Genomic DNA, 21,270 nt, shown 5'->3' on the forward strand with positions numbered 1-21,270 from the left:
AAGCAGTATTGCAAAATGAATTACTTTTTCTTGGGAAGAAATTAATTCCTTTATTCAGCGAAAACCCACTTAATTGTTCAAAAGCAATAGTAAATGCATTTATAATGTTTATAATGTTATGATCTTTTCATTTTAAATAAATGTTATTCTTTTGAACAGTCTATTCCTCAAAGAACCCACTTTCCACAAAAATATTAAGCAGCAAAACTGTTGTTAACATTGATAATTATCTTGAGCACCAAATCAGCATATTAGAATGATTTCTCAAGGGTCTTGTGACACTAAAGACTGAAAATTCAACTTTGCCATCGCAGGAATTTTTTATCTGCAGTCCAAGTTAATTTTTTTCTATGGACTACAACATGTTTATCTATTTTAACACTTATTTTTATATCTCATAATGGCTCCTAGCCTTTTAAAATTTAAATGCCTTTTTTTACCTCACTAAGCAGTTTACCATTTTGTGTCATGCATATGTATCAATATAAAAAGGAAGATGTGAAAGTAGCACTTGTATGTTACCATGGATAATGGTATTACCTGTCACAATGTAAAGGATAGTTTCAAAAAATAATTCCTGACGTGGTCATGAGGTCTTGTAACACCCTAAATAGGTTTATTTTGCCATCGTGACAACATATACATAAAAAAACAAATAAATGTATAGACAGGAAAGGAATAAAACCTGTCACTTTTTCTGCATGTTCTTCATTATCATCATTGCTTCTTTCGCTCCTTTTCTTTTGCACCCTTTTTCATTTTATATCTGGCACACATTCACAAACACACAAGTACAGAGCAGAAAGATGTGTGTCTTTATTCCTCTTGAGTGTTCCTGTAACTCTCGGGTTTTGAGAAAGAACAGCATCCTTGTTCCTGTCAGATTTCTCCTGGGTCTCTCTTACAATCACCAGCAACTTATTAAATAAATGACAGGCATTAAGCTGGCACACACACACACACACACATGCCTGCAGCTGTCTGAGTGTGTGACTGGACCAGAACACTAGCTCAGAACACTGAGGGGGGAATGAGAGTCTGATAGCAGGTAAGAGACAGATTGTACCTGTGGGGGACAGTAAGTCACATTTCACTGTGCACAAACATCTGCTCTCTCCCTCTTTCACTCTCTCTATTAATGAAACCATACTAGAGAATCATAGAAACGCCAGTCTTAGCTAACTGTCTAGCTGAGATAGCAAAAGTCTCTGTATCCATGGCAGCAGTTGATTTGCGAGGCTACAGTCTTGCTGTACACTTTGTTAGTAATGTGTCACCTGTACAGCACGTCTGATGCAACACCAGCAGCTCGAGGTGGCACTGCAGAGATGGCATTCCTCATTGTCATTTCCTGTTAGGCTTTTCACTCACCCTTTTGACACATTGTGAGTTAAGCCCAGCCGGTTACATGTCAGTGGTTACATGTCAATACAGAGTGTCAATATTGTGGGGAATCGTAACTGAGATGGTTTGTAGTAACTATGCACAGTTCCATTCATCCAGAGCTCATGTTACTTTACTTGGTTTAATGGTGTTTTTGTTTTGCACTTGACTGTGCCTTTGGGGATAAATAAAGAACAGTAAGTTTTTCTTTTACAAAACTTTCTTAAAGGCGAAGTTCACTCAAAAAGAAGATTTTTTACCATCATTTATTCACCTTGTTGTTTTTCCACAGAGAACTGTTAACTTTGGAATTGGATTCTTGAGTTAAACTGGTTTGGTCTTTCAGTTTCAGACGTTCTTTCTTTCTTGGTTTGGAACAACATGAGAGTAAGTAAACAATGATTATCATTCCCAGTTAAAGGAATGGTTGATCTGAAAATGAAAGTTGCTTCATCATTTATTCTTCTTCACTGTTAATTTCAGAATCACTGGAAATTTAACTCGAGAAGTGGACTGGTGAATCAGAACAAATGATTCATTGATGTGTTCACAGGTGTTTTTTTTTTTTTTTTTGTCTGTGATTTAAAAAGATTGGCCAGTACATTTCTTAGTCCTAAAGGTTTGGAATGAGGTGAGGGCAAGTAAATGAAATTAGAGCAGCTTTGGAGCAACAGAGCAGCTTTGGGATGTGGTGGAACTGGAGATTTGCATCATGAATGTGCAGCCGACAAATCTGCAGCAACTGCGTGATGCTCTTATGCCAATATGGACCAAAATCTCTGAGGAATGTTTCCAACACATTGTTGAATCTATACCATGAAGAATTAAGGCAGTTCTGAAGGTAAGAGGGGGTCCAACCCGGTACTAGCAAAGTGTACATAATAAAGTGGCCAGTGAATGTATATTATTGGAGTATTATATGTTATGTCTGATCCCGCTGACTTTCATTGTATGGACCAAGACACTTCAAACATTGTTTGAATTTTTTCCCTCAGAAGACAGAAAATAATGTAGATTTTTAACTTTTGGCTGAAATATCCTTTTAAAGGTGCACAGATATGGAGTAACTTACTAGAGATTTAAGTTTTCAATACAAATGAAAAAAAAAAAAGATTTCAGAGAAGGCATTTATTACAATGGATAATAATATATTAGAAATTATTAAAGTAATTTACGCATTAACTAATTAATTGATAATTAATTAATTAATTGATTTTCCCTTATGTCCTTATAAGCACCAAAAATCCTCTGACGGATTCAATGAACAGTTTATCCCAAGCCAGTTCAGAAATGGCCTCAAAACAAGAAATGCCCTTTCCAGATGTTCATACAGCATTATGAACTCTGCCACTTTGTCATTGCCATAAGCACTGAATGTTCACAGTTCAGAGGAAAGCACTGCAATGACCCTTCATGTCACCCCAAACTCTCCTCCTCATCTGTCATCTCTCTCTTCCTGTCTTTGAGGTCTGCACAGACCTAGTCCTGCACAAGACGCCTCAGTGAGCCTATTCATGAAAACAGAGGGAGAGAAGGATCAGGGAAGTAAAGAAGAAAGGGCGAAATAGAGATAGTGAGAGAGAAATTAGAGAAAGGCAAGGCCACAGGAAGAGAGGAGAGGAGGAGTGCAGGGAGAGAACATCATTAAGGGTCGTGGAAAGGAGAGGCCGCAGAGCAAACGCTTCATGAAAGATTCTCTTATAATACATGAGGGTGTTCGTCCGTGAAGAATTTCATCAGTCCTCCTACCTCGCAGCATTTCTTAGGACTACAGCTGCGCTTCATCCATTTACTTACCACACAATAGGGCTGCACATTCAATCAATAAAGAAATGAGATTACAATTTAATCTGATACAGTTAACTAATTGATAAAAGTGTTGCATCAAAGATTTATATTTATATATTTACTTTTTTTGAGGTGCTTGAGCTTTGTAACCTATCATTGACACTTCCGTTCTGTGTATAAATGCTTGACTGCAATTCATAATGAATCGCAAGTAGGCCTACTGTAGATGTTACATTTTCAGCATTGCCACAATGGGGAGTATAGCCGATATGAGCATAAATGGCTCTTTATTTAAGGAGGTTTTTCTCTACAGCTGCATCCAAAATCACATCCTCTCTTAAGTAGTCACCTCTTTTGAAATAGCACATACTTTGTCATTGTTAACAAGTATGCTCTATACAGAATTTATGTGTGAGGTATGAATGTAATCCGAATATTCCGTTTTTATACTATTTTCTAGGGAAGTTAATTAAATGGAAGACTGCACTTTTTATATGTTCAGCCAGGTTTTGTGCAAGGTCAAGGTCACACACAGTGAACTGAACTGAAGTAAAGGGCAGTAAGTATTGTATTTTTTAAAATAAATATTAATAATAGAAATAAAAATGATTCCCCCATACCACTAATAATAAAGTTCAGTGGTTTTCTTTGAAGTAAATTATGTTGGAATACCTTATAAATAGCATGGTAATAGCAGCCAGTAATCAGTCCAAATTAATGTATATATTAATTTACTTGGTGTTGTCACACTACCTTTTTGTAAGTGCCATTTTTAATGTTTTTCAGGCTTTTGCATTGTGGTCTAATTCTCAGGCTTGTTACATTATCAAAGAGGTTTGATGGAAAAGAGGTCCATTACAGAATAGCTTTTAAAGAAAAGGTGGAGAATCTTTAGCATCATCTAAAGCAGGGGTTTTCAAACTGTGGGTCGCGACCCACTCGTGGGTCACGGAATGGAACAAGGTGGGTCGCACAAAGTCACTTGGCTGCAGCTAATTTTGCGTTTCAATGACACACAGACACTAACACAGTTCAGTCTAGGGCTGCACGAATGTGACGAGTGGGGCGGGGCCTAGTGCCATGGGAACAGAGCTAGGCCGGTGGAGTGATTGGGAAATGAGCAACACTCACCGGTCTCAAGAACCACGGAGGAGATCGGAAAGATACAAAAGAGGAGCGATGACAGTGAAGGACGAGAGAGGACCAGGCCTGGGTTTTATTTTGTGTTTGTTTTTTATTTGTGCACGGCAGTCATCCGAGAGGGGCTGTCGCGCTGTTTTGTGTTTATTTGGTTATTAAAACTTTGTTTGATTGTCCGCCGGTTCCCACCTCTTTCTACGAAGGAGTCATCGAGGCGGTGGGCTGGAGTGAGTTCGCCCCCCCCCCCCCCCCCCCCCCCCCCGGCAACTCACTCCAGCCCACCACATCGAGCACCCTCGGCGGCAGACTCCTTCGCCCTGCTCGATGGCACTGCGGATTCACCCCAGCGGCGAAGGATCTTCGGCAGCGCGCCCCTCCTTCCTCCCTGGCTTCGGCACCAGTGTAAAACATTAAAATCTTCACAATCACAGGAAGAAGGAGGCGGGAACTGGGAACCCACTCATCACAACGATATAGCCCACCAACATTAATAATGAACTGCAATATCCTTAGTGTGATTTTCAAATTGCAATTAAGTCCGTGTGCGTTGCGTGTTTTGAAGGTCTCAGAGCAATGTCATTAAAAGGTTCAATCGGTCTTTTTTTTACCTATTTCACAATTATTTTAATCTCCAAACTGTTTTAGATAGTTCTGCTTTGCTTCTTATGCTTTTCTAAAAAAGTGTTGGATTGTGCTCCGTTCTCGCCGACACACACGGAAGGATCATGAATGCAACAAAACACAGCAGCGCAGATCACACTTCACTGGAGTGAGCCTGCTTCACGTTTTTATGGACACTACATATTTTAACGCCAGTAAACAAAAATTAAAACTTGTAAATTTGTAGTGAAATTTTCAGTTGTACTCTAAAATAAAATGGTTATTTTTCTTAAATACTTAATTTCTGTCATAAAAATTTTAAGTAAGATTAGGTTTAAAGTAATTTCACTCGTTGTTTTTTTTTTTTTTTAATATTTTGGTGGGTCGTGAAATATATTACACTTGTCTAGGTGGGTCGTGGAATGGAAAAGTTTGGGAACCACTGATCTAAAGCATTTACTTTGGTAGCTGGATACCCTTCGGTGGAGATTAAATGGAGATTGGAGTAAATACTGGAAGCTTTTAAACTAATTTAAATCCTGAAACACACCCAAATGCATGATCCCTGTATGGCAGATAACAACACTTGATGACTGTTTACAGTACTTTCAGAGTACACTAAAAAAAGTCACATGCAGAGCAACTTTCACTGTTTTCAGGTCTCTTCTGTGTATTATGTGTTTTTTTCCAAGTTTATTTTAAGATGCTGGATGTTAGGTAATGTATGACAAGTCTGTTCTTTGCCTCTCTGAATGTGGAAAAAAAATATAAAAGAACAAAATAATCAACAGTCTAACACCCTTCCCTCACACTTTGAAAATACACACACACTCACAATTCTCTATTTTAGAACTTCTTTAGTCTTCAGTGAGAGAAAATCAATTTATTCTGTACTTGTAACACTATGTTTTAAGGCAAATAGATAATGGAAAAAAAAGAACAGTCCAGTCAAGGACTCATCTGCTCTAATGTAAGAGAAGAGGCTCTTACTTTGGTCTCAGTCACCCACCTTTCTCAGCGCTCGGATTGGGTGAGACTGTATTAAGAGAGAATAAACAGTCCATCATCTGGAAAGAGGAAAAGACCTGCTCTTCGCAGCTAATCTGAATATTTAGGTGTTTGTGGACTTTCTAAATAAATATATTATTTGTATTCATGCACAGCACATTGGTCTATAATATTGGTTTATTAATACATTGAAACTGAAACATCTCAAATTATTTTCAGTGATGTTAATGTTTAGGAATAAAATATCAGGTTTCTTTGTCTTGGTAATGTTTATCGCTAGCATTTCCCATATCCTAAATAAACACAAAAAAATTACATAGGCTAATATTCTGTCCACTTTTTGCATAATTTGACAAAATTCCAATGTGCTTGGTAATGACACACTAAAAAGATTCAGCTGAATTTTCTTAACACATTACATGCCTCATTTTTATCCTAAGTATGTCATTAAGAAACATAAATCATATACAATCTATAAATATACTTTTTACATTTACAGAACTTTTAAAGAAAAGCAAAAGTAAGTGACAAGTTTACAAATCAGTATTAATGTGGCCTTTATTTTGCAAAAAAAAAAAAAACTGAATAATAATGATATATTATTTATTTTATTAAAGAAAATAAATCATACTGAAATGTTTTAAAAAATATTATAGTTTTAATACAAACCAATCTCTGAAATAAAGATTGTGATGTTGAAGAATCTCAATCTATAGTGTTTTCTCAAGCATTAAAATCTCCCATAAAAATCTGTGATGAAATGCAATTTGAATGGAAGAAAAAATCCTAGAGTTTTAAATCAGTATTACTTCGCTTATTAGTAGATTCATAATGTTCAGCTGTTAATCTGCTAAGAGCAGCTTAGTAACAATGAAAGTGACTAAGCTAGCTTTGCATGGGAAAAAAGATAAGCTCTGTTAAAAAATGTTAAAGGGCTAAGAACAGATGTTTACATTTTTCAGCTTCGCCCTCTTGAAGAAACTGGTAAGTCCTCAGACTGGAGCTCTAGTGTTGTAATTATATGACAGAAATATACAGCTTTATCAAAACTGCTCTTTCGAAGTCTCTAAAGATCTTTCGATCTTTCATACTGTTCATAATTCTTCACTTACACTTGATTTGTTCAGCAACAGTGATTCATTCAAGAGTCACTGAATCATTCTCTCAACCAATACATCCAACAACAAGATTCACAACTGTTAATTTTGCTGTGGATTTGTTTGGAGCAATTTTATTTAGCAGAGCACAACCTGAAAATATATTATCCAAAAAAGTTAACAGTTGTTTAATATATATATATATATATATATATAAAATCACACTCGTATCTGCTGTTTGGTCTGAATGTTAGCACAGCTGCCGTATATTCCTTTGCAGAATGGTATGTTGTTATCTTTTTTTTACTCTTGGGGACTGAGAGAGCTCTTACAAGCAGAGTGCTTATGATAGGCTGAGTGCTAACAGTCTTCATAAAGACTGATACTATCTGAAAGTACAGAACAGCTTTGTCAGCTCCTGCAGGAGCAGTTAGCCAAGCACAAGAGGGATTATTTTAGAGTGCAGAAACTGAAATCAATAGTAATCTAAATAGAGTAACACGCGTGTGTGTGTGTGTTTACACAAGCTAGGAAGCTTGTCGATATATTGTATCTGCACTGATCATCTTTGAACTGACCTCTATTTACTATAGGCTGACTCGTTTACCTCAGTACATGATTCTACTCGTGTTAATCAATTTGTTTCTCATGACCTCATCAAACGAGAGCTGATGTTCACAAAAATAGTATGCAGAATTGTTCTATAATGATATAATCTGGTATTAACACCTCGTCCCCTCACAGAGCTGAAGAAAAGCTTCTGTGTGCCTGTGAAAAAAGACCAGAACAGAAAAGCTAATTATCACCACTGACACTCTCACTGTTAACACTACGCCAACTAAAGCAGAGAGTGTGAGCACACAAGGCTAATATGCAAATACTGGTGTTAATTATGGAATGCTTAGTTGTGGAATGAGTTTTTTCACATGCTGGTTAATGCTTCTTATTTTAGAGAATCGCGAGACGAAATTTTCTCAGTCACATGCAGCTGATACCAGTAGTCCCCGTGCATGTTACATCCAAATTTGTTTTCATATTGTTCTTTATGGGTTTCTATGGGGGCTTTTTGACTTCAAAATCTCAAATGGGACACAAGTCAAACTGATATGTAAATATGAACTTTTGGGGCCTTGGCCAGGGAAAAGGTCTCGGATCCGTGTCTGCATTTATCTTTTGCTGTAAATATCTTTATGAATATGGATGTTGCTGCTGGTAACTCCTAACTGAACTTCAAAACTTGGAAGAGTAACATATATATGTGGTTTCACTGTCTGAGTTTTTGTTGGTTTACTTTCAGAGAGGGAGTTAAAGGTATCAGGAATTGAAAGCTCCAGTAAACATCTCAGTAAAGGCCCAGAAAGGAATAGGATTTTCGCTACATTGGCGTATTTTTTGCCATTTCTGTTTAGAAAAGATAATTGAACAAATATGAACAAATGTCAGTCGTTTCTTAATTAGTGGCATGGGGGGTATGATTTAAATAGACAGCACTATATAATAAATACTAATCAGATACTCATTCATTCAACATGGCAGAATGACTATTTAAATCACTGCTGTTGTGCCGCAAGGACTTTTATAATAAAGCGTTTCTCTTTAATGGGCATTGAAATGAAAACTGAATTGCTACATGACAGAATATGTATAGTGTTTCCATTTTTTATATGCTGTAGTCTTGTGAAGAGCCCATATTTTACAGATGATTTTTTTTTTTTTAACATAGCTTCATATTTTGATTTACATTTTCGTAGATATGGCCATAATGCATGCATTTATACTTGAGTATTGCTTTAGTTTGTGTGTTTTTTGGATTTAGACTGCAAATGTGTGTGTGTGCCAGCTTGTGTGTTTAAAGGTGTTCAGAAAGTAGATTGTAATTGGACCAAAAAGTATCTGTTTGTGATTTTATCATATCAAGGCCACAGATGAAATAGAGTACAAAATGTTTTATGAAATTACTTTGAAATTTCATAGGAGAAATCCTGAGAATACCCAATGCAGGTGGGACAAACAAAACAGATGCTTATGTGGAGTCATGCTTATTTACTGTATGAATAATTGGGTGTTTATCAAATAAACTAGGCACTTAAAAAATCTAATTAATCACACTTTTGCTGATTTTATTTAATTTGTCCACTGAAATACAGTACGTGTGAATACACTATACATTTTGTTTAAATTATCATAGTTTTAATAATTTTGTTTACAGTATAAAGCATTTGGAGATGAGAAAAGTTGTAAAAAAGTTTCCATGACAGTTATAATGTGACCTTCATAAAGCAAGGGAAAAAGTTGAATGTTACAATGGCGTTCATGGCTTTTATATACCTTTTGTATTTAATTTATAGTTTAATTTATGCATTTATTTCTACAATAATCTGGGTTGTATTTTATTGAATTTATATAAAGATATGTTCTATGTGTGTTCTGTACTAAAGGTTCACGCAGGTGTTCACCCTAGTTTGTTTCTTCATTGGAACTGATTAGGAGAAATTCAGCACTAAATCACTTGCTCAACAATGGATCCTTTGCAGTGAATGGGTGCCATGCCATCACAATAATTCTCAAGAAATCCATATGACTCCAATCCAACAAGTGATGTAAATTTAGGCAAATCTGTTCCAATTAAGAAACAAACTTGTCTACATCTTGAATAGTCTGAGGGTTGCTTCATTTTTTGGGAGAACTTTTCCTTTGTTGTTAATGAAATTAAATTGAGGTTGTTTTTTTTTGGGATGAGAGATTATCCTCACAGTATTTGTTTATGTAAAAGTTTACTCTAAGTTCTCTATTTCTTGTTTTTTTTTCTTTCCTCATTCTGTAGAGTCACAGTGCACATTGTGTGGTGAGACCGAAGGTGAGTGTTTTCCTCATCTCCAGAACTGTGTGTTGTAGTTAACACTTAACCAGATTGTGTTTGTGTGCTCTAATGGCACGGTGGGGAGTTCAGAAAGCACATGCACGCATCTGCTTTTAATGTTTAAATTCATCATGATGCCGAGCTGCTTGCGATCATTGTGTTGTGATTCCTCACTGCTTGCATCATCACAGCTGGCAGAAATGAGGCTGCGTCTCTCTCTGCTTCACCCGCTGCTTCTTCTGCTCTGCTAACATGACTGATTCACAAACACACTGAGCAGTGCCACTAATCTGCTGTCATTCTTTAGATTTCTTTCTTTTTTTATTATCTCAATGCGCTAATGTTTCATATCATTTTGTGCTTCCTTTTGGTCTGAGCTGAGGTTCCTTATTCAGACTTTGTGTTTTGCATGTTGGTTGAATGTGAATCAGTGATAACTTTGCAGTGTTCAGCTTTACTAAGAGTAAAATTACCTTCGATACAACTAATTTATTCGGCAATCGGCATGCTCCACAAGTTTATCTGCTTTTTACTGTCATCAGCAAATTTATCTGCTGAGATCAGTATGGCCCCATGATTTCTGTGTCTCTGTATTTGAATGGTGTGGTTTCGTATACTGCACATATTCAAGCTTGTGCTACTGTATGCTCATGGTGCTTTCAGCATCTACTGTCTCACTATATGAGGACATGAACACATAGGGCCCTTTCATACACCCTGCGCAATATGGCGCAAGGCATGGCGCAAGTGTTTTTGCCAGTTTCAGCCCAACGCAGTTGTTTAAATAGCAAATGCATATACGCCTACTTGTGGGCCCATGTGCGTGCTGGTCTAAAAAAGAGGTGTGTTCAGGTGCATTGTTGGTGCATTGCTATTTTCAGGAACTGAAAATAGACTGCGCCATAGACCAACTCAAACCTGGTCTAAAGGTCTGGCTCAATATTTTTTCTTTGTTATTTAAAGAGCACATTAGTAATATTTGCCTATACTGTAGTTGGTGCACAACGCACATACACTTTGATTATTTTTAAAACTAAAAAAAATGACATTCTGCCATGTACAGTAAATAGCGAACCCACCATGGATCGAGCGCAACTGGCTTTATAGGGGATGGAAGATGAGACTCTGATTGATTTATTGCACGTTATGCCATTACTTATTAAGAGAATAGGGAAAAACCGTACTTCAGGGGAGAAAAAACTATTGTCCTCATACTGTATACACAAACAGAAACTTAGTAACAACCCATCAAAATAAAAGTTAGGTGTTACTTGAAGAAGTTGTGCCTGAAATACATTACAATTGTTCATTGGCATTTACTTCTCAAAGTAATAATAATGTTACACCGTGTTTTAATTTTTACAATTAAGACTATTTTTGTGTAGCACTTCGTTTGCCAAACATGCATGTAAAATGCAGCATTCAGAAAGTAGTAAGCTAGTATTCCATTCCGAATTTAGCCATGCATACATGCATATCCAAATAATTTTATTACCTGGACATTTTTAATTAATATGTACAGCCATTTACAAGTAAATCATATGGCTTCAGCTCAGTGGATTAAGTATGGCGAGTCAGGAGGTTTAGTTACTGCGAGGAAGTGGAGGAAAAGAGTGGAGGAAAGAGGAAGATCTAAGGGCTCTGCTGCCATTGTTGCTGCAAGATATTGTGGTACAAGCATCTCATGAAAAAAACATTTTCTTTGTAGTGCAGTTGTCATTCAATTCATACATTTACGACTAACATTGCATGTCTGACCTTAAAGCCAAAAATAAGCAACTGAAGACAATACTGCACTCCACTCTTATCAGATAAAAACACGAAGCTACAGTGGATATGTGATCATGAAGACCAAACTACTGAATCATAGAAAGAATTGAATTGAATTGAACTGAATTAAAGGTCCTGAATGAAATGTTTAAGTATTTTTAAAAAATCCTTTTTTGAGGATCTATTTGCACTGAAATGGAGTAAATGAATTGGCGTCAATATGGTAATACATGGTAATTTGTGGTATTCAAATACCTACATTTTACTAAAACAATTTAATATATAGAATATTTTATATGTATATTATGTGAAAATGTTTCATTTTTCAGTTGCAAATAATGATAAAATGAAAATAATGACACATTTTTTTGTTTGTTTTATGTATCACTTACAAAATCATCATACATATATTTTGGATATTTGCCCTTGCAGCCTCTCAAGAAAGAGGAAAGGGAAAACATGATTCTCCAAAAACAGTTGGATTATTCTAATGTAAGGGAAATTATTAATGCTATTAATGCTATTAATTAGCACAGTAACAAAATCGGCAGTTTTCAGACATTAGCTTGTAAGCACAAAACAAAATATACTTCTCTTTTCAATATAAATAAGACTTTATGGAATAAATCTAAGACATAATCTAATCTAACACATAAACACACATATTCACACAGGTTTCAGAAAGAGAGGAAGTAAGGAAAGAATGAGTTTAAGAGAATGAAAATGTTTATAGCAATATGTACAAATGCTTAGTCCTAAACAACCATCAATCATTTAATTAACCCTCGCATTAAATTCCTTAAAGGGGTCATGTTGCTAAAAAGAAAATTATTTTGTGTATTTGGTGTAATGAAATGTGTTTATTTGGTTTAAGCTTTAAAAAAACACATTATCTTCCACATACTCTACATTATTGTTTCTCCTCTATGCCCCCCCACCTTCTGAAACGTGTACATTTTTACAAAGCTCATCGTTCTGAAAATCTAGGTGTGTTCTGATTGGCCAGCTATCCAGTGCGTTGTGGTTGGCTGAATGCCTCAAGCATGTGACAGAAATGTTATGCCCCTTACCATACTGTCATGCCGTGTCCCAGTCTGGCAAGAAAATACAATAAAACCCATTACAATGGTTGGCCATTGGCCAAAGATGCATATTTGTAGGCTGGTCAGGTTTTGATGTCGGACTCGGAGACATGGCTTTGTGGCAAAACTTAACTCAGAATGAGAAACTCTGAATGGAAAGAAAAGAAACTAAAGTAAAAGAATAAAAGGATGTAACGAGACTTGATGGTTTTTCTTCTAATCATGGTTAAGTAGTAGTGTGCATGCAGGCTGAAGCACACTGGAACAGTGCTCGAAGAATGCAGAGTGATGGCAAAAAGCATGGCTTAGAGCCCTAATGTAAAAAGCAAAAAAAGCTAAAAGAATTTCGAGAAAGTCTAGCTCATAATTTCTATCATGGATTTACATGTGATAGTCATGCTGTATATCTCTTTGACCATTAATCTTGGTTACTTGCCCCAAAATTGACAAACTCATTCCGGTGTTGGAATTATCAGTAAGTGTTCTTTTGTTTTAATGATGTGAACTACTCAAAGATACTAGTTGGTGGACTTGCTTCAGGGTATGAATAGATTTATATGTTGTCTTGTTATACTGGGCCTTTTTGTGGAATTTGGCTCTTTGGGTTGTTTAAACACCAATCTGATCAAATCTTAAATTGTCTGATTCACTCTGATACCCATACTAAAAACATAAAAGCAACGAGATACAGGATGACAGTTTGCCAAGCTGGAGGCCACAACCTCTTTGAATCCAAACAGTCATCAAAACCAGCACTTCATCCAAGTGGCAGCAGAGATGTTTTGGAGGCTGGTGGCATGCATACAGCCTGCGTGGGTCAGAATTAAACAGCTGGAAGAAATCTATAGCTGCAGAAACACAGAAAACACACATAGACATAGCACTGCATCTTAGTTCATTACAGTCTGATAGGATGGCAAAAAGAACAATCTGACAGTGAGAAAATATGGCTTTAGCAAGATTGTGATCTTTATGTTAGTCTCAGTTGATCTGGTTAAGGTGGTTATTTAAAAAGTACATTATTATAGCTTTGTATACAATCAAATCCAGGTGAATTTTTTTAACATGCAGTACAGTATAATGTTAAATATTTTGGGGGGTCAGTTAGATTGTTTGAATGTGTTTGCACACAGGGCTGCATTTATTTGATCAAAATACAGAAAAACTGGTAAATGTGGTGAAATATTAGTACAATTTGTAATAACTGATTTGTATTTGAATACATTTTAACTTTTAATTTAGTCCTGAGAACTTCCAGCAGCCATTACTTCAGTCTTCAGTGTCACTTTATCATTCATAAATGCTGATTTGGTGCTCAAGAAACATTTCTTAAAAGTAATAAAGAGCATTTGTGCTGCTTATAATATGTTTGTGGAAAATTCTTACATTTTTCAATGTCAGTTTGAGGAAATGTGTTAAATTATCATAATTTTACATTGAGTTCAGTGTTTTTTGTTGCAGTTTAAGAAACAGAATCAGTAAGTGGTCTTTCAGAAATCTAACCAAAATATTGTCAGATTAAACCTGAGACATTTTGTTTTCTATCCTAAAAAATGAATAGAATATATTAACGTGCTAACTTGACATTTCATTATCGAATCAGGCTGATGTTATTATGATATTGACAACCCTGAGTTTCAATTCATTGCCAGCTCAGTGTTTATTTGTTTCCTAAGGTATTGATTTGCTTCTATACAAAAGCAGGTATTGTATTGAAGCCAAAGTCTTGCTATCAATTCAACCCTAATGTGGGTCGAACTGAAGCCATTTTCTTTATGCCATTTGTTTATTCAGTTATGCAGCCTCATTATGTAGTCAAAACATTTAGTTTGATAAGAGCACTGACTTTTCCATATTTATTTAGTAATATCAATCGAAATTATACAGAGCCTCTGACTTTATTACTTTCACATTAAATCACACACCACAATCCAATTAGAACGGCAGACTTTATTTCATCCCTCAATTCTGACCACTCTCTTGTAAACAACCTTCTTGAATTTGACCTGTTGGCACTACAGTCACATTAGAAGTGCAGTGCTTTTAAATGTACATGATTACATCATGCTTTCATTAAGCTTTGCTTCCTAATGAACCACGGACAGCAGGCAGAAAGGAAATTAAACCTGCTACGTGGAATTAAATATTTAAATGAACATGTTACTATAGTCCCCGCTGTAGTTATTTAATGTTCTCTGATGGAAATTGTTTTCCTTTGTTACATGACAGTGATCAAACACAGTACGAGAGAGAAGCATCAGCCTGTGATGTCTGTATGGAAAATGTTTATTCACTTCAGTGAGCATCATGTTTGAAATCGATTCACAAGAGTCCAACTAGATTTCACAGACGCTTCTGCTTGAGTGATTTTAGAATATTGAGAGGCAAGTAGAATCATTTACTCAGAAAGAGGGCTTGTGTGGTGCTGTGGGTATATGTGTGTGTGTGTGTGTGTGTGTGTGTGAGAGAGAGAGAGAAAACTCAATTAAAGCCATAGAGTCTTATTTTTCATCTTTTTTTAAGTGTCTCCTGACTTTTCTTTTTTTGTTGTGTTGGAAGAATTCTTGCCTGCTGTGTTGCCAAGGGAGATGAGTGTCTATACTGTAAACAAGGTTTTTATCCTGACCCTGCTCCAGAGCTGGTTCACACTCTCTGTGCGTGTGAACCACAGGGCCATTTATTGAATTTATTGGCAGGAAAAGAAGTTGGCATTTAAGGCTTGACACTAACTTCAAGATATTATATATTTTTTGTCCTGTATATATAGCAAAAAAAAAAAAATAGCAAGCACAGATATTTATATTATCAAACTAATAACTGTTAAGGGTGATAAAATATTTTTAAACACAAATATATACAAATACACGTCTTTATGATTCATTGATTTAACTGATTCGTTCAGTAATGGAAAAAGGTCTTTATGAATCATTAAACATGTAAAAGCGCATTTGATATAATCATCCAGGAATTAAATATGACAGTTTTCATGAGTGAGTCACTGAATCATTGACTTAAAAGATTTGTTTAAAAATTGCTGATTCATTCAGGAATGTTATGCAGCTGATGCATGCTGCTTGCAGAGTAGTTGGGGCAATATAGGCAATATTGTGTCTGAAATGTTATAATATTAAAAATTGATGAAATCCAAGGGCTTTCTGAGCCTCCCATATAGACAGTAATGCAACTGACACATACAAGGCCCAAAAAGGTAGCAAGGACATTGTTAAAAACGTCCATGTGACATCATTGATTCAACCATAATGTTATGAAGCTTTGAGAATATTTTCTGTGTGCAAAGAAAACAAAAATAAATATCTTATTCAACAATTTCTTCTCTTCTGTGTCATAATTTGACTCACGTTCATGATAGTACCACTGGTCCTCGAGGTCCTTTGCCAATCCTACCCCATTCTCTCGACCCAATGCTTTCCTGTCTGTTTTCTACTGTCCTATCTAATAAAGGCCCATAAATATAACTTTTTTAAAAATCTTAATTTGTGTTCCGAAGATAAACTAAAATCTTACGTGTTTGGATGAGGGTGAGTAATTAATGACTTTTAATTTTTGGGTGAACTATCCCTTTAAAAAAGAGCAAGGTTTAATGCAATGGTCAGAAAAGTCTATCTAGAGCATGCTTGCATAAAAACAGTGAAAAAGCAGTGAAGTGGAATGCAAAAATGCCTTCTATTGGAATGGCCCCTTACTCTTATGATGTTAAGATTCACAAAATTAACATAGAGTGTCAAATGTCCAGTCTTTCTCAGTGGACAGTAGGACATTAGTACATTAGTATCTTGTCACAATGTGGTGAATTCCCAGTGATGAGGATCAAATCTGGCATTCTCGTTAGCCACCATGTAGACAAGTAATAAGGAGGCGGAGAGTGGTCTGGTGTCTGTCCTGTCCTCACATGATATCTGAGCAGGTCCCCCGACCGTCCCGCAGTCAATTCCTGCCCCTCAGCTATCTGTAATGGCATTACACACTAATGCACAGTCCCTCTGTGGGGAGAAACAACAACTCACATGGAATTGGGCAGCATAGATTTTAAATTTCAAAAATCCATTTACATTGATTAGATGGGAGATGGACAGGATGTCTGCCAAAGACAAACTAGAGACTAAAATCAAGATCTGGAATACGTCTGACTATAAACTTATGTGTTTGTAGGCTGAGCTTTGTCTTATGGAGCAGTTTTACAGCTTTTACAGCAAACCTCGGCTTTTACTAATCTATTTAAGAGGTTTATATTCTGTACCGGCTTTTAACTGCATAGTGCTTTGTCTGTAGTCTCTGGGAGATCTCTCAATCTCTGCACTCCTGTTGAGCTGGCTTACTGATGCATGTGGAATCAAGCAGACAATGAGCAAAAATATGAATAATGGGTGTAATTAAAAGATTTGTTAGAATGATTAACGGTAATAATAGATGTAATATAGGTAATATAGAGTACAGTATCTTATAACAAGCACCTGAAAAATACTGCTTCTATCAACAAAATGATATGTGATGGGAAGATGCGATTTTCTGTTTTGAAATGACTAGCAAACAAATGTGTAGATGCATTACTGTCACAGTTGAGTGTGCAAGGTCAGAGAGAGAGAGAGAGAGATATGTGAATATCAATTTTAATATTGTGAAATGCGCATACACAAAGTATATCATATTGTAATGTTGTAGGTTCACCTTGAGTTCATTTCCTGTGGTTTAGTCACAGTTTCCATGCATTGCACAGGAGAATGAAAATGAAAAGATAGGTATATCTCTAGAATATGGATGTGAATCCAGGAGCAGTAGAGAACATTCACAGATCATTAAACGGTCATGAAACCTCCCATTTCAGCACAGGTTAGTCCTCACCAAGGTTTTAAAAAATACTAAAACAATGGGCGTGGTGTGCAGCGGACCTGGGGAGGGGGAAGAGGGAGACAGACAGCACACAAAGCTTTGCGTTCAGAAAGTTTTATTTCGCTCCCATCGAGCTAAGCACAAATAAATGCACAGCCATTTGCACTCTGCATCGAAAACATATTACACTTACATTCAGTCATTTAGCAGACGCTTTTATTCAAAGCAACTCACAAATGAGACATATATATTATTCTGTGGCATTTATATAAGCCTTCTGACAGGTTGTGTCACAGAGCTATAAAAAAGGTTACACTCACCAAGTGAATGAATCACGTTTGTGCCGAACTCTTATTACAAAGAAAAAACAAACACTCTTCTGCAATCCATGAATGTTTCTCTGTTAATGTGTGTGATGTCATTTCTAGGTCTGATGAGTCTTTCATAGCAAATCAACACATGCTGTTGTGAATAATTAAGTGAAGCGTCTTCTCATAGGGTAAGAACACACAATCTCATGAATAATTGAATAGACACCGACGCATCATCAATGTACTATAGTCCATTGCCACGTCAAAAATCGTGACGTCAACACAATGTCGATTCTAAATCCGGAAGATGAAAATAGAGCAAAAAAGCTTAAAATTAACCAATTTTCTCCAACAGTTAAAATTAACTGATGCTAACATTGTCTTCTATGATGTACAACACAAACACCTCTGCTATAATCTTAGAATAAGTAGTCTGGGGTTTCATGACCCTTTAAAGGTGTGGAGCATGTCTTTGTAGAAGCAAAGTCACCTCTGTAAAATGTCACTGATAGTCTCTCTTGCTGTATTGTATAAGCTCTATGTAGTTCAGCTGCTCTTACACCTTTTTTGACCACATTTTTTTTTCTTTTTTTACTGCTGAACTGAACTTGTTTTATTTATTTGAATTGACAAGGCATTTGCATTTACTGTACTGTTTGTTCTTAAAGGTGCCATGTGCAAAAATTGAGCTAAAAATATTTTAAAAATTACCTACACGCATCAAAACTATGAGAAGAAATAAGGGCGATGATGTCATTTAAAAAATTTAAAGTTATAGTGCTGCAGAGATATCAACCTTAATTAGCAGTAGCATTACTAGCCCCGGCCCGACAGGTGTCGTAATACCAGTTTCGGCCATGGGAGGCGGTATGCAGGCACCATAACCACCAGCCAACCTGCAATACACGAATAACTCGCACGGCTTGTGGGCGTAATCTAACCTGATGTCAATCAAGCGGAAGGATGGTTGAAGCCCTTGGCAAGAGACCACCACCCGCTACAGGGAAACAACCGCGCTCGGAAACACAAATCAAATTCGATAAGAAAAGGAGCCGAACCAGAGTAAACATCGGCACTGCTTTCAATCACTGGAGACAACTGATGGACCTGAAAGAAATGAGGTTCGACACCGAACTTGCAACATTTCTTTTGGATTGGTAAGTTAGATGCTGTTAGTATTTCGCTAGAAGTTTGTTTTATATGTTTGTGTATTTTTTTTCGGGAAGTTATAACATAGAAATGTATCCAAGGCTGTTCTATAAACGTGCTAATGTTAGCGATGGCTAACCGTAGCTGCGTTTGATAATTAGCTAGCTATAACTTACCCATATTTTTATATCATAAGTAACCTGCTCTGTCTAGTCTGTTGGTCTCCGTGTCCTCTTTGCTTCGTGGTTTTTCTGTACGTGAGAAAATTGATGTGTGGCGTGAAAGCGTGTGAAAAGAGTCAATTGCGTGTGTCTCACGGTCAATGCTTGAGAGTTGGCAGCTCTGGTTACGCTAGCTTGGTCAACATCATCTGTCTGATGTTGACCAATGATGTTGACAGAATGCTGTCTGTCAAATTAATTTAATTCCAATAATGTGTATATACAACTCAATGTAATATGAACAAAACGAATATGAACATATTCACTGGTAAAGGTGAAGGGGAGTAGCTTGAAGATGTCATGTTTCAAAATCACTTGACATCACCCAACGTTCCTCTGGAGGCAAAACGTCCTCTTATAGCAGCGGTTCTCATTCCAGTCCTCGCGCCCCACTGCTCTGCATATTTTGCATGTTTCTCTTTGTTAACACACCTGATTCCGATAATCAGCTCGTTAGAAATGAACTCTGTGCATGAACTGTTTTTCAAATGTTCATTGCTCCCTACTCTCTGAGCAGGGGAAATCTGTTGAAGTTTACCTCACATCGAAACATTCATTCACTGATTTGTGTTGTGCAGCGTCTTTAAACATGGACAACTGTGACATCATATACCTCTGTAAATCAATACAATTTAAATTCACGTCTTGCACACTTCAATGTACTTTGATTGGAACATATAGCTACGTTCACTTCGAACTGGAATCATGGCTGAATATCCTGTGATGTCCACTTCGCAGGGCACTTATGTTCGAATAGAACAAATGTCTGAAGCTCTAAGAGAAATGTTCAAAATGTGCAGAGCAGTGGGGCGCGAGGTCTGCAACTGAGAACCGCTGTCTTATAGGCCTCGGATATGCTCTAGTGTTGTTGTGAAGGTAGGGGCGGGGCATAGAGACTATGCTGTTTCTCGTTTGTTACTCTAGAGTAGACCAATTCACTTTATTGAGGCATACTGCCCCCATCTGGTATGGAATGTGGAGTATGACTTGATTTTTTTGCCAGATATGACAGATGGCACCTTTAATAGAACTGGCTTGATAAATGTACTGCTTTGAACCATACACTTACTTGTTCACATGCTTCACGTCACATGTCTGCACTGCAGAACTTTGCTACATAGCAGCACAATGTTGTCAGGTGCCTAATATTATCAGGCTATTTTACAATTTAATACATGTACTTTTCTGTACCAGTATTCCACACAACCAAATCAACGTTTAAACCTTCAAATGCCATAATCTATTGCAAATTCTACTTAGAGGCAATAAAAAATTGCCCAAATATTAGGGAAATTTAAGCAGATATACTTAATCAAAAATATATTATTAATATATTTAGAGGGTTCATGAACTGAGAAATCAAAATTCCCTTATACTATAAAAATATTCTCTAAGTTTCAGAACTCACAACCTTCTCGTTAGTCTAAAAACAGCTTCTTTAAAAGCCAGTCAAAACAACAGGTTGTGGAATGTTCTACTTTATGACCTAATTGTTTGGCTATACACCACCTCCACAGAAGATGATCAACACCTGCTTCTACATCACTGTTTAGCCCCGCCCACTGATTCACGCATGTAGTGTAAATAACGAGAGTGGCAAATCAGGTCTACGCAGACATTTTCCAGACAAGGTCAGTAAGAACTTGTTCCTTTGTTTACTTAATTTTACTGTGGATTTGTTTAATAATAAGGCACAAATCGACACAGGATTTTCTGAAAGACTAAAACTAATTTTTATTTTTATTTTTTGCAGATGTCACTTGCAATAGTCTCAGCATCTGACAAAAACGGTAAAATCTGTCTGAAATATCAAGAATTTGATTGGCTGGCTTTACATAGTTTTCGAGCATTAGGGCATATTTACTGTATATATTGGAGCAGACTTAATTCGAATACGCCACAGATAAAGCTGGGAAAGTTAAGCTTGGTCTCAAAAGAAAGAACAAGTATAGCTTGGTCAAATACTGTAGCAAGTTGAAGTAAAAAATGAGTAATTCTGCTAGTTGTACTCAT

At 36.5% G+C, this 21,270-nt stretch overlaps 1 protein-coding gene across 6 annotated transcripts in view; it reads left to right on the forward strand.

The window, feature by feature from the left end:
- The window catches only part of dlgap2a (discs, large (Drosophila) homolog-associated protein 2a), a 138,037-nt gene that overhangs the window by 60,352 nt on the left and 56,415 nt on the right, over nucleotides 1-21,270 (forward strand). For 5 of the 6 annotated variants that reach the window (XM_059520374.1, XM_059520375.1, XM_059520379.1 and 2 more), the window contains one exon: nucleotides 9,841-9,873. The exons of the other annotated variant lie outside the window; for it this stretch is intronic. In XM_059520374.1, the coding sequence (XP_059376357.1) occupies nucleotides 9,841-9,873 (33 nt within the window). The remainder of the gene's footprint in view (nucleotides 1-9,840; nucleotides 9,874-21,270) is intronic. 6 annotated transcript variants of the gene reach the window in all.

The sequence above is a fragment of the Carassius carassius genome, chromosome 32 (genome assembly GCF_963082965.1).
Source record: "Carassius carassius chromosome 32, fCarCar2.1, whole genome shotgun sequence".
NCBI classification, from domain to species: Eukaryota; Metazoa; Chordata; class Actinopteri; order Cypriniformes; family Cyprinidae; genus Carassius; species Carassius carassius.